Genomic DNA, 15,018 nt, shown 5'->3' on the forward strand with positions numbered 1-15,018 from the left:
ACACAAAGTGATTTGGGGAGCAACTAGGGGAAATCAAGAAAGATTTCTTGAAAAAGGTGGCACTTGAGCCTTGAAGGGATCTAGGGGTTCTAAGAGTCAGGAGTGAGGAGGGAGTGCATTCCAGTCATGAGGGACAACTTGTGCAAATGGGAGACAGAATATTAAGTCATGGGAAGTTTTATTGGCATATATGAGGGAGGCATATATATGTTATAAGTCTGAAAAAGGCTTGAGATGGTGGGAGGTTTTGAAGGCCAAACACAGGTATTTGTATTTATCCTAGAGACAGTAGAGAGCCACTGAAACTTCTTGAGCAGAGGTGTGACCTGATTGTACCTGTGCTCTAGGAATATCAATTTGGTATTTTTGGAGAAGCAAGAGAGAGAGTTGAAGGGAGACCAATTAGGATGCTATTGTATTTGTCCAAATGAGAGGTGGTGAGAACCTATGCTAAGGAGATTGTGGTGTGAGCAGAGAGAAAAGGACTGATTCAAGACATGTTGAAGAGTTAAAATCAAGAAGCCTTGGCAGCTGATTGTATATAGTTTGCAGCCTTATGGGTTACAAACTAGGTAAGAATGGTGGTGCCCTGGGCAGATATAGGGAGAATAGAAGGAGAGGTAGGTATAAGGGAAAAGATGAGTTTGTATTGCATATGTTGAGTTTGAGAATATAGAGGAGCTCTTCCCGAAGATAATTGGAGATGAGGGACTATAGCTCAAGAGAAAGAAGAGGGCTTGATATGTATACATATTTATGAGTCTGCAGAGAAATGGTGTTTGAATCCATGGGGACTGATCAAATGATCAAAAGAGAATTCAGAGAGAGAAGAGTTGAGACAAAGACAGAGCACTAGGATATACTGACACTGCGGGGAAGGTAAGGATGATGAATCTGCAAAGGAAACAGAAGGATCAGTCCCATGGATTCATGACATCAGTCAGGTAGAAGGAGGTACACAATTGAGCACTGTCACACACAAAAACAGAGAGGAGTGAGTGGGCAGCAATGTCAGGGGTCAAGAAGGCAGAGCTCTGAGAAAAGGCCATTGCATTTAGCATTAAAGAGATCATTGGTTACCCTGGAAGAGTAGTTTCTAACAGTGGGAATAAAAGCCAGATTACAAGAGGCTGAGAAATAATCAGGAGGTGAGACAATGGAGATGATGTGGACAGACCTTTTTTCCCCTAGGAATTTGGATGTGAAAGGGAAGAAAGACATAGAATGATACCTTGAAGGCATTGGTAGAGTCAAGTAGAAGTTTGTTTTTAGGGGAGATTTGGGTATTTTTTAAGTGACAGAAGGAACTAATAGATAAGAAGAGGTTAAAATAAGGGAGAGCGAGGACAGTCCAAGTGGTGAGGGCAGAGAAATTGGCATCATCAATGATAATCCTTTATCCTTTCATATTGGAGCAAATCAGCAGGTCAGTGGGCGATGATGTTGCGCTGAGAACGGATTAGGGTAGTGAGAGACTTGAGGCAAGGAGAGCTGTTAGAAAGCTATTACAGTGGTCTAGGTGATTGATAATAAAGTCCTGAATCAGATGACTGTGTGAGGGGAGAGAAGGCTATGTATATACAAAATGTTACAAAGGTAAAAGTATTAAGTGTTGGCAACCTATTGGGTATATGGGGTAAGCTAGAGAAGAGAGGAGTTGAGGATGACGCTGAAGTTATGGGTCTGGGTTATCTTTATGAATCTGGTGGTATCTTTAACAGTAATAGGAAATTTAGGGAGAAGGGAGGATTTATGAGGGATAGTGAGTTCTGTTTTGGACAGAGTAAGTTTTAGATGCCTGTCTAGTAGTTTGTGATGTCCAAAAGGCAATTGACATATGATATACGGCAGGAGTTCAGGAGAATAGGGCTCAATATATAGATCTGTTGAGATCACTAAGATAACAGAGGCAGAAGAGAAGAGGGCACTGGATCGAGCCTTGAGATACCCCAACAGCTAGTGGACACGACCTGGATTAAAATACAGCAAAGAACCTGAGAAGGGGTCAGACAAGTAGGAGAGGAGCAACAGAGAGTAGTCATGTAAATGCAAGAGAGAAGGGAATAAAGAAATGGTCAAGTGTCAAATGCTAGAGAGAGTTCAAGAAGAATGTGAGGCTTGAGAAGAGGCCATTTGAACTGGAAATTTGGAGCACATTTTGACTTAGGAGAAGGCAGTTTCCACTGAGCAGTGCTGACATAAAACTGATTGTAGATCATTTTTAAAAGAATAAGAGGAAAGGAAGTAGAGACATTGATTGTAGGTGACTGTCAAGCAGTTTATCTGAGGAGAGGAGAGAGCTAGGACGATGAGTGGGGATTAGAGGCTCTGAGAGTTTTTTGTTTTTTTAAGAACAGGGAGACTTTTGCATCTTTGTGAAAAGTAGGGAAGGAGCACTGTAGACTATCAGAAAGAGTTTCTCTTTGTCATAAAAGAAACTTATTTTGGATATACATGCAGATTTTGATATGGCACAAGTATTGTTTAAAAATGTCAACTTTCTGGATTGTAAGGGCCTTTAGTAACATAGACAATCATCCTTGGTTTCTTCATACTTTGCTGAGTTATACAAGATGAAAATCTCTTTTTTTTTAAGCTTTCTTAAAAAAATTAACATTGAGCATCAACTATCAACTAAACTTGGTAAATATATCTAAATTAATTTCAGTGTACATAAAATGTAACAGTTTTTATTCCCTCCCTCTAAGACCTTATCAGTATTCTCTGTCCATTCATTAAAAATATGACTCTTCCTAAGTAAAGTTTTCACTCTGGGAATTCCTTACTGTGAGGAAAGGATTAAGATGAAGTATCCATTCTTCAAGGATAAACTTGTTGAATTCTACTGTATTTGTATTTGTGATAACGATATAGGCATTTTAAACCATTAACATTAATAGCTTTATTTTACAGCTGGTATCAAATCTGAAGGAAGAAAATACATTGCTGAAGAAGGAAAAAGAGACACTGAACCATCTTATTTCTGAGCAGGCCAAAGAGATAACAGGTTAGTTCATTTTGAAGGTTATAGTTCTATTTAAAATTCATTCATTTGCTAAACTTGTATTGAGAAGCTTCTGTGTGACATACAACATATGAAGACCACCTAGAATCAGCCAAGCACTTAAATCTAACCTTTTTCTTTTTAGTTAGAAGCCACTGTAGGTTTTTGAGTAGGGCTTTAACTTAATAAGGAAGATGATCCAAGTAGCTGTTTATAAAATGGGTTAGAATAAGGGAAAAAACTGGAGGCAAGGTAAACCATTGAAAAGGATGTTGCAATAATTGGTAGCAAGGCTACTCTTAAAAATCTATGCCAGCATTCTCTACTAGAACGGTAAGTCATACTTTCTTCATGGAAATGTTTGCCACGTGTTCCAAGAGTCTTGGGAAAAGTTCTTTTAGCTTGGGCACTTGTGCACCTTGGCAGACATTAATGAACAACTCAGATTCTCAGAGGTCTTTCTTTGAAGACAGAAGTGTAAATAGCAGCAACCATCACCAAAAATATCCCTTTATTAGGGGTAGCGATTGGGCCTTTGATTTTAATGATATGGGGAACTCTACTCCCTAGTAAGGAAATTCCTTCTACCAATGCAAGTCCACCTTCTCTGAGAATTGCCTAGAGCACTAAGAGATCAACTGACTGGGCCAGTATCCAGGCAGCACTTAAATCTTGGTCTTCTAACTCTGAAGTCAATTTTCAGTCCCCTGTGCCTTGCTGCCTCCCTGAAAATTTGCTGCTTCTAGTCAAACCGTATTCTATTTTGCACAAATGAACCCTTCTGTCTGAAACATGCTCCCTTTTTCACCTCTGGCCAATAGAATTCTTGTCTTCCTCTCTATCTACTGAACAATGCTGCCTTATCTATTAAAGCATAAAAATGAAAATATGCATTGATTACTTTGGGAAAATTTTAAGCTCAACATTAACAGCTAACATTTATTAAATGCCTAGTGTGTGCAAGGCATTGTGCTGAATACCAAGCATGCTTCCTGTAAGAATTGGCACCTGAGCTGAACTTTGAAAGAAGCTAAGGACTTTTAGAGGCTGAGGTGACCAAGGGGCATATTCCTGTCCTATAGGACAAAGAGAAATGCAGATATGCAACTCATACTCCATCAGAAGGGGAATTCATTCAATAATTTAAGTATTTTCCATGAGGAACTTAATTTGAATGGCTTCTAACAGTTTTACAAATCATATCCAAGTAGACAGAACACTTAGAAAAAGGGAGATGAACAGGGAGAAGGTTCATGAGAGGAGGAAGGAATTCTACACTTCTGCCCCCTGTTTTCTCTCTGGGTGCTTGCAGCTTGGTGGGAAAGTCCTTCCAAAGAATCTGGCAGCATCATGAAGATATCTTTGTCCTGTTGGGGTGTTCTTCTTGGGTTCCACTGAAATTTGTAGTAAGGTAAAGAGAAACTGAAAGGAACAGCTCAGAGAGAGAGAGAGAATATGAGAGAATGCCTTCTCTAGGATAAACTCTTTTTTCACCTCCAGTAGATAGGGAGTGAGCTGTGGTCCTTTGAGTTCTTTTCTAAATGAAAAAAAAAATCTGCTTTCATTCACTTTAATTTCCACCACTCCCATCCCCAAGTCAGTTACGCTTCTTTGACATCCCACTTTCCCTTGATAGGGGATGTGTTAGAAGTTCTTTTTTCTAGCATATCTCTGTCTCTGCTTGGCCCTGTGAACATTTATTTCCTTTTTTATAGAAATAAGTTATGTAGCTGCACAAAAGTCATTATGTAGCCGTTAAATATAATTTGAAATGACCAGAAAGTCTACTGTAGAAGGGAGAGAGGGACGTCCTGTGGGGGACGCTCTGTGGGGGACGCCCTGTGGGGGACGTTCTGCGGGGGGCGCTCTGTGGGGGATGCTCTGTGCACTGCGTTCTGCCAGATTTCAGCCTGAGAACTGCAGGCTGTCCTTGTGTAGTTTTACAGAGCATAGTTTCTTTTTGTTGTACTTTGATCTTCATTAGAATTTAGTCCCAGACGTGTCAATTCATGTGGTATGACTTCATGTTCCTTTGTGTGGGGCGGGGGGGGGGGAGGGGAGACGGGGGGAGTTTCAATCAGGGCTGTTGTCTGCCAAGTAGGGTTTTCCCTCCTTGAAGAGGAAAACAGTGGGGTCTTCAGAGACGTATCACTGCCTTCCTCAGAAGGTCACTTCTGCAATCCTTCCCACCTGCTCCTACGTACCATTTGGTATCCATTCAGTCTCCAGATAAGCCCCATAGGACCATTATTATGGCTTTTGTATGTTTTTCATGAGTATTGCCATAAGAAGCGTGTCAACATAATTTGGATGGGAGGAGATGCAAACCTTTGCAATCAGGTGACAATTACAAAAGTGAAAGGATATACAGAGAAAATCAGCAACCCTTAATAAGCCATTAGATTTGGTGGGTGGGTGAGAGGAGGGAATAAAAAATTTTTAGTTCAAATATAAGAAAATAATGGTTTCATTCATTATAAGGGAATTGAGAAAATGTACCTACTTTCAGGAACGATAAGACTAATTTTCAGTATGTTAAGTTTCAAACATTAAGAGGATAGATATTTAAGTGTAGTGTGAAAGGGTAAGAAATTAAGGCTGAAAATGCAGCTGTGAAGGTCATCAGAATTCAGGTTGTGGTTAGAGTGATAGAACCACTCCCTTATGGGGTATAAGAGTAAGTGGCTCAAACTGAACCTTGGGCTAAGAAGAGAAGCAGAGAAAAGTAAGGGGGGAGGGGAATGGGGTGCCCCAAAAGCCAAGAGACAAGAGTTTTAAAAAGAACTGGTAGAGTGCGTAATATGTAATAGAAATATCAAGACAGCTGAGGACAGAGATGAAATTCGGTAGAATTTTAGAAGACTATTAGTGGAGTGATGATGAGAAAGGTAACTTCATTGTATTGGGTTAAGGAGAAAGTAGATGCAGTGAGTGAGTGGCAACTGCCTGTTGAGGAATTTAACCATGAAAGATAGAAATGAAATAAAGCTCATGTTCTGATCACTTATTTGGGGGTCACTGCGGTCAGTGATTGGCTGGTTGGACCATTTGCTTAGAGCAGAAGGAGGCACTGTAGAGAAAAAACTAAGATGCTAGAAAGAGTGAAGATAAATGTAAAAGCAAAATTCTTTATGAACCACTTGAGGATATGATCCAGAGCACAAGTTAAAGGGCTACAAAATCTCTGGGATTATTTTTTTAAAAAAAAGAGGAAAGGCTAACGGCAGACCCATGTGGAATCAGAATGAGAGTTGGTGCAATGTATGTATGCCTTTATCTATTCAGCATGTAAAGTATGACACAAATTTGTTGGGTTTTAATGAATGAATGAAAAAGCTTTTATTAGGACTTATTATGTGTCAGTACTGTGCTAAGCCCTGGGAGTACAAATACAAAAGAAAAGTCAATCTTTGTCTTCAAGAAGTCTGCATTCTCACTGGGGAAACAATTTATGTTTATGTGATCTCGATTCCAGAACTGGGGAGGTGAGGGTAGGAGTGGGGTGAGGAGTAGGAGAAGGTAAGTGCATGGTGGCAAGGTGAGTGTAGAGCAGACCTGCACAGCTTGGCAGTAGTAGGGGCCAGAATTAAAATAGGCTAAACTTCTTTGGGTCACATAGAGGATTTTAGCAGCTCACTTTCCAAGTAAATGTATAATTAATGATTATACTATTTTGCAAATAAACCATATAAAAAGGGAAGATTTCAAGTAATATCAGTTAATTAAACTTATTACTTAAGATTTTTAATTATCATGAAATCACTTCTCTCAGATTAGAGACAGACTGACAATGGTTGGTTGCCGTGGGTCATGTGACAAACAGGAGGGAGTACCTAGTGGCAACTCACCCACCAGGTTACATGACATGCGCAGTAGTGACTAGTGCAAGATGATGTAAGCAGGGCATGGACGAAGCACTCATTACATCTCTACTTTGTTTTACATCTTCTACATTTTTTGTAGGTTGCAGGCCACAAGCAGCCCATGGGCCATATGTTGTGCAAGCCTTGTCTAGAGATTGCCAAAGACTAGGGAGTAAAGTGAAGCATGGCTGAGGCTTGCCTACAATTGTGGCCCAGGTAGAGGAGTCACCAATCTAAAAATGGGCCACACCCCTTCCCTCAAGTGTTACAGATAAAAGGTGTGGTCCTCATTCTGGGTGGGCTGACGAAGTTGTCAAAAAGTCACCTGGGAGTAGAAAATCATGGCCCAAGGGTTGAGAGAAAATCGAAGTCTAGAGAGCTGAAAGTCTCAAATGGCTAACTTGAGGTATGAGCAAAAGAATCCATGTCTTTTCCTCTACTCCACCCAGAACTTCTTAGATCTGCAGTTTTCTCCCAAACATCCAGCAATTCGAGAATAGAAATCTAAGAAGTGAACAGTAAGGGGTTATCCAGAGGTCAGGAATGGGAAAATAATAGGGAGGTAAGAGTACTAGAGAAGCCACTGTCAGAGGTGAGGACTGCTAAGTTGAGGGTGAATCAACTCTACTGAGAGTAGTGATAATAAGACCTTGAGAGAAATCTGAGAAACATTCCCTTTTTTTAGAGTACTTTAACAAGTATTGGAATAGATTTTTAGAAAGACAGATGCCATAATGAAATTTTTACTTTTTAGGCATTATGTAAAAACAGTAAGAAAGAGGTTATCAGGAATTTTATATTCACCAATACGCACTGGAGTATGATGTAATTGATAACTTTTCATTCACAAAATGAAGTGATTTCATTTCTCCTTTATCATAATTAGATTTTTTTTACCCTGATCATAAATTTGTTAGGGTATTCCTGTAACAAAGATGCCTTAATCTTCTAGATTTAATAAATATCTTTAATAATGGAATTATTTTTCTCTTTTAGAAAAGAAATAGGTGTCTGTGTGTAGATGCCCCTCCCAGTTGCCAAGACTTATCCGTTTTACTTCTCCAATATCTCTTGCATCTGTCTCCTTCCTTCTCCTCTTACCATAACCACCTACTTAAGCTTCTCATCACCAAAGTCGCTTCCTAATTATTTCTTGTTTCTAGTTTTCCTCTTCCCTAATTTACCCTTTACACAGCTGCCAAGATAATTTTTCTAAAATACAAGTCCGAACATTCTCCTGTGCAAGAACCTTCAATGGTTCCCTGTTCCCTCCAGGCTTCTTGGTTTAGGATTTAAAGCCCATCACAATCTGAATCCAAGGCTGCTGTTCCAAGATTACCTCATTTAACTTCCATTCCAGGAAAACTGGTCTACCTGCTTTTCCCCTAAAGTCAACAGTGTAGCTCCCATCAATGTGCTGGAGCACATACCTGCCATTCCCCACTTCTCACCTGTCACAAGCCACGGCCTGCTTCCTTCAAGATTCAGCTCAGTGTTCCGCCTTCGATAGGAAGCCTGTGTTGTTAGCGTCCTCTTTGTGCACTTTCTAGATATCATGATAGGATGATTTGGAGAACAGAATGTGTGTATGCGTGCACGCACACGCACACGCACGCGCACACACACACGCACACGCACATGCACACACACACACACACACACTCTCACCTGTTTGTTTGCATGTGATATCCTTTTCACCATCCCAAAGAAGAATGTAAATTTCTGGAGGGCAGGAGCTATTTTTGTTATGTTGTTGAAGCCCTAGAGTCTATCTTAATAAATACTTTTTTGGATTAAGTTGGATTCTTTGGTTTATGCTAATGGTCAGTCTTTTCTAAGCTTTTCCTTATGTTTTATTTGTCAGAGACCATGGAGAAGAAGTTAATAGAGGAAACAAAACAGTTAGAACTTGATCTAAATGATGAAAGGTTGAGGTACCAGAATCTTCTGAATGAATTCAGTCGTCTAGAGGAGCGCTATGATGATCTCAAGGAAGAGATGACCATAATGGTGGTAAGTTACTTGAAGAAGATGAGATGTTGACATTCAGTTGAATAGAATTGACTACAGATTGACTTTGTTCATGGATTCCCTTCTATCCTTGCCAGGCACATTTTATATATTTAATTGTTCAAATCAATCTCTACAAGAAAACCTGACCACATTTTCAGTTGCAAAAATAGGTCTCTTCACATGGTTTTTGCATATGTATTATTCACACACATGTGTTAAAGTGTACTTTGTAGTTATTGCCCATGGCCTTAAGTTCTTATCAATTCCATGGGATTGGTCATTTAAATAGTTAGGGGCAACTAGGTGGTGCAGTTGATAGAGAATCATTGCAGGAGTCAGGAAGACCTGAGTTCAAATCTCACCTCAGACGCTTGACACTCATGAGCTCTGTGACCTTGGGCAAGTCACTTAACCCCAATTGCCTCATCCTGGGTCATCTCCAGTCATCCTGAGGAATATCTGGTCACTGAATTCAGATGACTCTGGAGGAGAAGTGAGGCTGGTGACCTGCACAGCCCTCCCTCACTTAAAACAAAGTCAAGTGCTAGTCATGTCATCATTTCTCTGATGGCATGACCTTCTTCGGCAACGAAGGACAGATACATATTTAATTAGTCCTATTAATTATCCAGGTAACAAAACTAGAACATAATGGAGAAGAAAAAATTGGGAATGTATCATATCCTGAACTCTTATCTACCTTCAGAGAGAGCAGAAGGTAGCTCTCCTGCTGTCTGAAGGGACAGGATTTATGTTCTTATACAAATGAAGATTGGACGATAGAATTGGCTGTAATGTCTCCCACACTAGGGAGGAAGATAGGGGCTTAACATTTTCCTAATCCAGGTCCTTAAAATATGAGTGAGAGATGAAGGGTCACATTATGATGAAAATGAAAAAGAGGCTGGAATAGCTTCTGACATGGGTCCAGAGAGCATCCTCCATACACAGCCACTCACTGAGCATATGCTGCAAATCAGGTTGACAATCAGTAATCGCCATACACGGAGCTCATGAATAATTATATGTGCCTTAACTACTAATAAGGATCAGCCTATTTTCCGTTTTGCTTGGACTAGTATTATTAAAAAAAAAAAAAAGGGAAATAGGCAACTGAGTGTGTACAGCATCATATCTGCTTGACCTCCTTCCTAGCCTATAATATGCACACACCTAGCCTGGAGGCAGTGGACAGTGGGAGAAACAAACTGCCCATTTCGTGATAAAAATCACTTCTACAAAGAATATATTATTGAAGAGAGTTGATATCTTATGATTTGTGAGCCTATTTATGGTTTTAATAGCAATTCCTTCTTTTCTTTTATTAATAATAATAGATAACGTTATAGCACTTTGAGGTTTGCCAAGTTGAGATTAGTGTGATCTCAGGTAACCCATCCTTCTGGGCTCTCTGAGTTAGTGTGCATAGCTAACATCCTACACTGTTCCTTCTTGGTGCCATTGCCATGCATTCATTTCAATTCAGTCAGCTGCTAAAGGCTTACCCTTTTATAATGCACAGTCAGTATTCATGACCTGCGACACAAAAATGAAAAGTGACCATGAAAAGTCCTCAAGGAGCTTAAGAAATCTAATTGGGGTGGGAGCAATATGACATATACTCCAAATATGTATGATAGAAGGTCAAGTATGATAGAAGCAAAGGAACAGTCTAGACAAAGTAGTGTTAGAGTATTTGAGGAAGGTCGTGATCACTTTCTGCTGAAGGAATAAAAGGGAGGCATCATGGAGAAAGTAGTCCCTAAACTGGGCCTTGAAGGAACAGAGACATGTCAACATACGGAGATAATACAGGTGAGAGTGTGGAGGTAGGACCATGCAAAAAAAGGCTGGCTAATTGCTAATAGTCTAGTCTGGCTAGAATATAAACCACATGAAGGAGAATAGTATGAAAGAAGATTGAGAAGATGGGTTGGATCCTAGACTTAAATTCCAGAACTTTAAGTAACAGGCTACAGTTATTGCATTTGCATATCCCACAAGCTATAAAAATAGCTAGCATTTATATGATATTTTAAGGTTTACAAAACACTTTACATACATGACCTCGTTTGATCCTTACAACAACCCTGTGAAGGGGATGCTGTTATACTTGTTCTACAGATGAGGTTACTGAGACTGAGGGAGCTTAAGTGATGTGCCCAAGATCACATACTACTTAGTGACTGAGGTAAGATTAGAACCCAGATCTTGACTCCAAGTCCAGCACTCCATCCACTCTGCTACCTAGGGAACTACTAAAGGTTTTTGAGCAACACATGGGACAGATCTATGTGTCAGGAAGATTATTTTGACAGTTGTATGAAGGATGGCGGGGTGGGTGGAGTTTGAACTAGAAAGCTTGAAAAGAGACCTAACTAAAAGAAAAACTACTGTGGAGAATATAGTAGAAAATTAATCAAAATGACCCCTGTATTGGGGGTGGGGACCCAGGTAAGGATGATCCTAGAACTTTGTGGTAATCCCAGTCAGGATAGTTTTGTGACTTTCATGAGCAGTACTCAGGACTAAGAACAGAAAAGGCACATGGTCAGGGGAAACCAGAGTTGGAAATTTCAGAACAGGAGCAGCAGGTATTCAAAGGTAGAGGACAGTGCACTGATGAAAGTGACCAACCATGTGGTCAGGATTGTAAATGGAGGAGAATGAAGCCAGAATAGTAATGGTGAACTGAGAGAACAGGGAATGCTTAAGAAACTGGAGATCATGATGTGGGCTAAGAAGGGATTCAGCAGGAGTAAGAGATTGGGGAAAAGTAGGAGGATAAGAGATGATAATCAGAGAGGAGATGCTCAAGTTCAGAAACCATAAGACTGCAGAAAGATCACCATGTTCAAACTCTAGTTTACAGATCAAATCAAGACCTGGAGAGGTGAGGTGATTAATGTGACGTCATATTTAGATAGCATCCTGATTCTCAGTCAAGTATGCTTTCTATCACAACACGTTGCCTTACTTCCTGTCTCATTCTTTCCCTCAGTCCACTCTCACTTGCTCCCACCCGTTCCCCTCATTAATTCCCTTTCCTGAAGGAGGAAGAAATATTTTGCCTTTACCAGTTTCTTGAACACATAGGCCATGGGTGCTCTCTCTTGGAAAAGTAGGGAGATTTATCCAGATTAGGCCCTTTGGGAGGCTTCATACAGTGCATAGTAGTCACTTAGCAAATGTCTATTGATTGATTGTGGTATAGATCCAAGCACCTTCAGAGGAACCGCAGAATAGCAGCTCCTCTCCTTCTTTCCCCTAGCTGACATCAGTCATGCTTAGTTGGAATGCAAGTTAAATTCATTTATGTGAACCTCTTACTATGAAAGTCCAGTCCATTATACAATGAAGCAACCATCATGCATATAATTAAATGCAGCAGATTTACTTCATATAAATCTCTTTTGATTACAGTACCAATCTCATGTACACTCAATTACTCATCCAACGTGGCCATCTAGTAACTATTTTTTATAAGTTTAGAGAATGGAGCTGGTAAGTACAAGCTACTTACTTCTCATTTGGGGGCTCCTGGTTTGCCATTTGGGTTTTGCTTGTTTATTTTTTTGAGGAGCATTTAGTATGATAGAAGGAAAAGGTATCTTCACCTTAAGGAGACTGAAGATCATGTAAGTCCAAAAAAAATGAATTCTGCGGCATATCAGTTGGGTATAATAGCAGCAGTAACGAGAGTAGCGGCAGTAATAGCTGACATCTATCTAATGCCTATTGTATGCCAGGCACAGTGCTAAGCACTTTAGAAGTACAACAAACTTGGAAGGAGTTGCTATTATTATCCCTAATTTAAGGTAAGGAAATCAAAGCAAACGGAGATTGAGTGACTTGTCTAGGGTCACGCAGATAGTAAGCATATGAACCAAATGTGAACTTGGTTTGACTCCAGGCCCAGTGCTCTTACCATTGTACCACCTAGCTACCCCAGCACCAGTATAGAAAGAAAGTCTGGATGGGATTATCATCCAGTAAACATGGAAGGATTCTTTATCACTCATTTTTTATTTCCATTGCATTTCAGCATGTACCCAAGCCAGGACACAGAAGAACTGACTCTACCCACAGCAGCAATGAATCTGAATATACATTTAGCTCTGAAATTACAGAAACTGAAGACATTCCCTTGAGAATGGAGGTGAGTTTTATAGCATTGTGCCTGCTTTTCCAATGAAGTGTAGAATGTGACTACTCTTGCTCACATGACAATTTTTATTGCTGCACTTAGTTTCCTTGGATAATGAGTGCATCGCCAAATGAAGTGGCGTACTGATACTTCATAAAAGTAGTGCGTGCTAATGTAAATTGCACTACAAAGTTTACAAATTACTTTCCTTAGAATAACCTCGTGAGGTAGGTGGTACAAGTAATATTCTCCATATTTTGCAAAAGATGAAACTGACACCCAGAAGGCTAAAGGATTTCACAGATAATAAGTATCCGTTAGACTTGAACTTGGGTCTTCTGATCACAAGTTCAATACTCTTTCCATTATGCCAAAAGTTATATCTATATCTACATATATGTATATCTACCTATCTATATATCTATATCTATCTATCTATCTATCTCTCTATCTGTCTGTCTGTCTGTCTATCTATCTATATGGATGGATTTAATTTGAAAGAAAAATCCTCTCCTCTTATTTGACAATGAGCTCTTAGAAAGCAGAGATTTTTACCTTTTTTTGTATTCTCCGTGTGCCCGGCACATTGTAGGCACTTAGTGTATGCTTGTTTATTGTTTACAAATACCTTACAGACTCATTTACCACTCCCCATTCATGTTCAGATTTTGTATCTGAAATAATTTAGGCTATGAGGGGCCATCCCAAGCACAGATTAATTATATACCATTCACAAATGTTAACTTATTACCTTGAAGTCACGTTCTGGATGTAGAGGGTTGAGCTGCTTGTGTTTAGGTATCGCTCTAGTTATTTGGCTAATAAAAAAAACAGTTGGGCTAACAAAACCATTGAGCCTGATGGATGACACTTGTTATAAATGTAAATTTGTTCCATAGCAGTGCTTAGAAAATAATTTAGAAATGTTTCCTTTTATTTTTGTGTTTTGTATCATGAGCCGTGAAACCAAGGGAGCCTTTTGCAGTAACCTCAGAACTTTATTAAGTTCGGTATTGGGCTGTTCCAATCATTCATCAGCCCTCCCCTTTTTCAGTTCAACACTTCTATTTTTGTTTGGTTCAGACAAACTTCAGAATCAGAAAGAGATTAGTTCCAGAAATACTTTCAAAAAGAGCTGAACATCATTTTCCTTTCTTCTATCCATTTTACCTAGAAGAAAAATGCTCCTATTACAATATTTTGTTCAAAATAGAAAAAAAATCTCTTTAAAACAAGGAATTTTTTCTGTAAAATAGCCCTTCAGAAGTGACTGATTCCTTCTCCTAGAATGGATAATGACAATTCTTGTAAATAAGCATAGTGCTAAGCTCGTGTCATGTTCATGAAACTGTGTCATCCCTCATAAAGACTAAAAAATATGTTATGATCCTAGTCTTCAAGGGGCTATCTGGAGTTTATACATTATTGTGGATGGAAAGAAAGAAAATCTAGGATGGTAAATCATGACCCAAACTCATGAAACAAATGAATTAGGGTTCAATATTTTTATTCCGAAAGAATTGTTTATATTATAAAAAGGCTTTTTAAGATTAATACTAAGGGCGGAAGTTCAGTTCTCGACCATAAGAGGTCTACTTTCTGCTGGAAACTACCAGCCCAGCCAAGGAAAACATGCCTCACCAATACCCAGCATTGACACCAGAGCAAAAGAAAGAACTGTCTGATATAGCTCACCGAATTGTTGCTCCGGGCAAGGGAATCTTGGCAGCAGATGAGTCCACTGGTAGCATTGCAAAGTGGCTGCAGTCCATTGGAACTGAGAACACAGAGGAAAACCGGTACCTCTATAGGCATTTGCTTCTGACAGCAGATAATCAAGTGAACCCCTGTATTGGAGGTGTTATCCTTTTCCATGAGACATTCTACCAGAAAGCTGATGATGATTGTCCCCTCTCCAAAGTCATAAAGGAAAAGGGTGGCATTGTGGGCATCAAGGTGGACAAAGGTGTAGTGCCTCTGGCAGGGACCAA

The 15,018-nt window shown here is 39.7% G+C and overlaps 1 protein-coding gene across 4 annotated transcripts in view; it reads left to right on the forward strand.

Moving 5' to 3' along the window:
* The window catches only part of MYO5A (myosin VA), a 232,399-nt gene that overhangs the window by 167,316 nt on the left and 50,065 nt on the right, over window positions 1–15,018 (forward strand). For all 4 annotated transcript variants that reach the window (XM_072623295.1, XM_072623296.1, XM_072623297.1 and 1 more), the window contains exons 23-25: window positions 2,914–3,007; window positions 8,732–8,880; window positions 12,926–13,039. In XM_072623295.1, the coding sequence (XP_072479396.1) occupies window positions 2,914–3,007; window positions 8,732–8,880; window positions 12,926–13,039 (357 nt within the window). The remainder of the gene's footprint in view (window positions 1–2,913; window positions 3,008–8,731; window positions 8,881–12,925; window positions 13,040–15,018) is intronic.

The sequence above is a fragment of the Notamacropus eugenii genome, chromosome 7 (assembly GCF_028372415.1).
Source record: "Notamacropus eugenii isolate mMacEug1 chromosome 7, mMacEug1.pri_v2, whole genome shotgun sequence".
Taxonomy (NCBI): Eukaryota; Metazoa; Chordata; class Mammalia; order Diprotodontia; family Macropodidae; genus Notamacropus; species Notamacropus eugenii.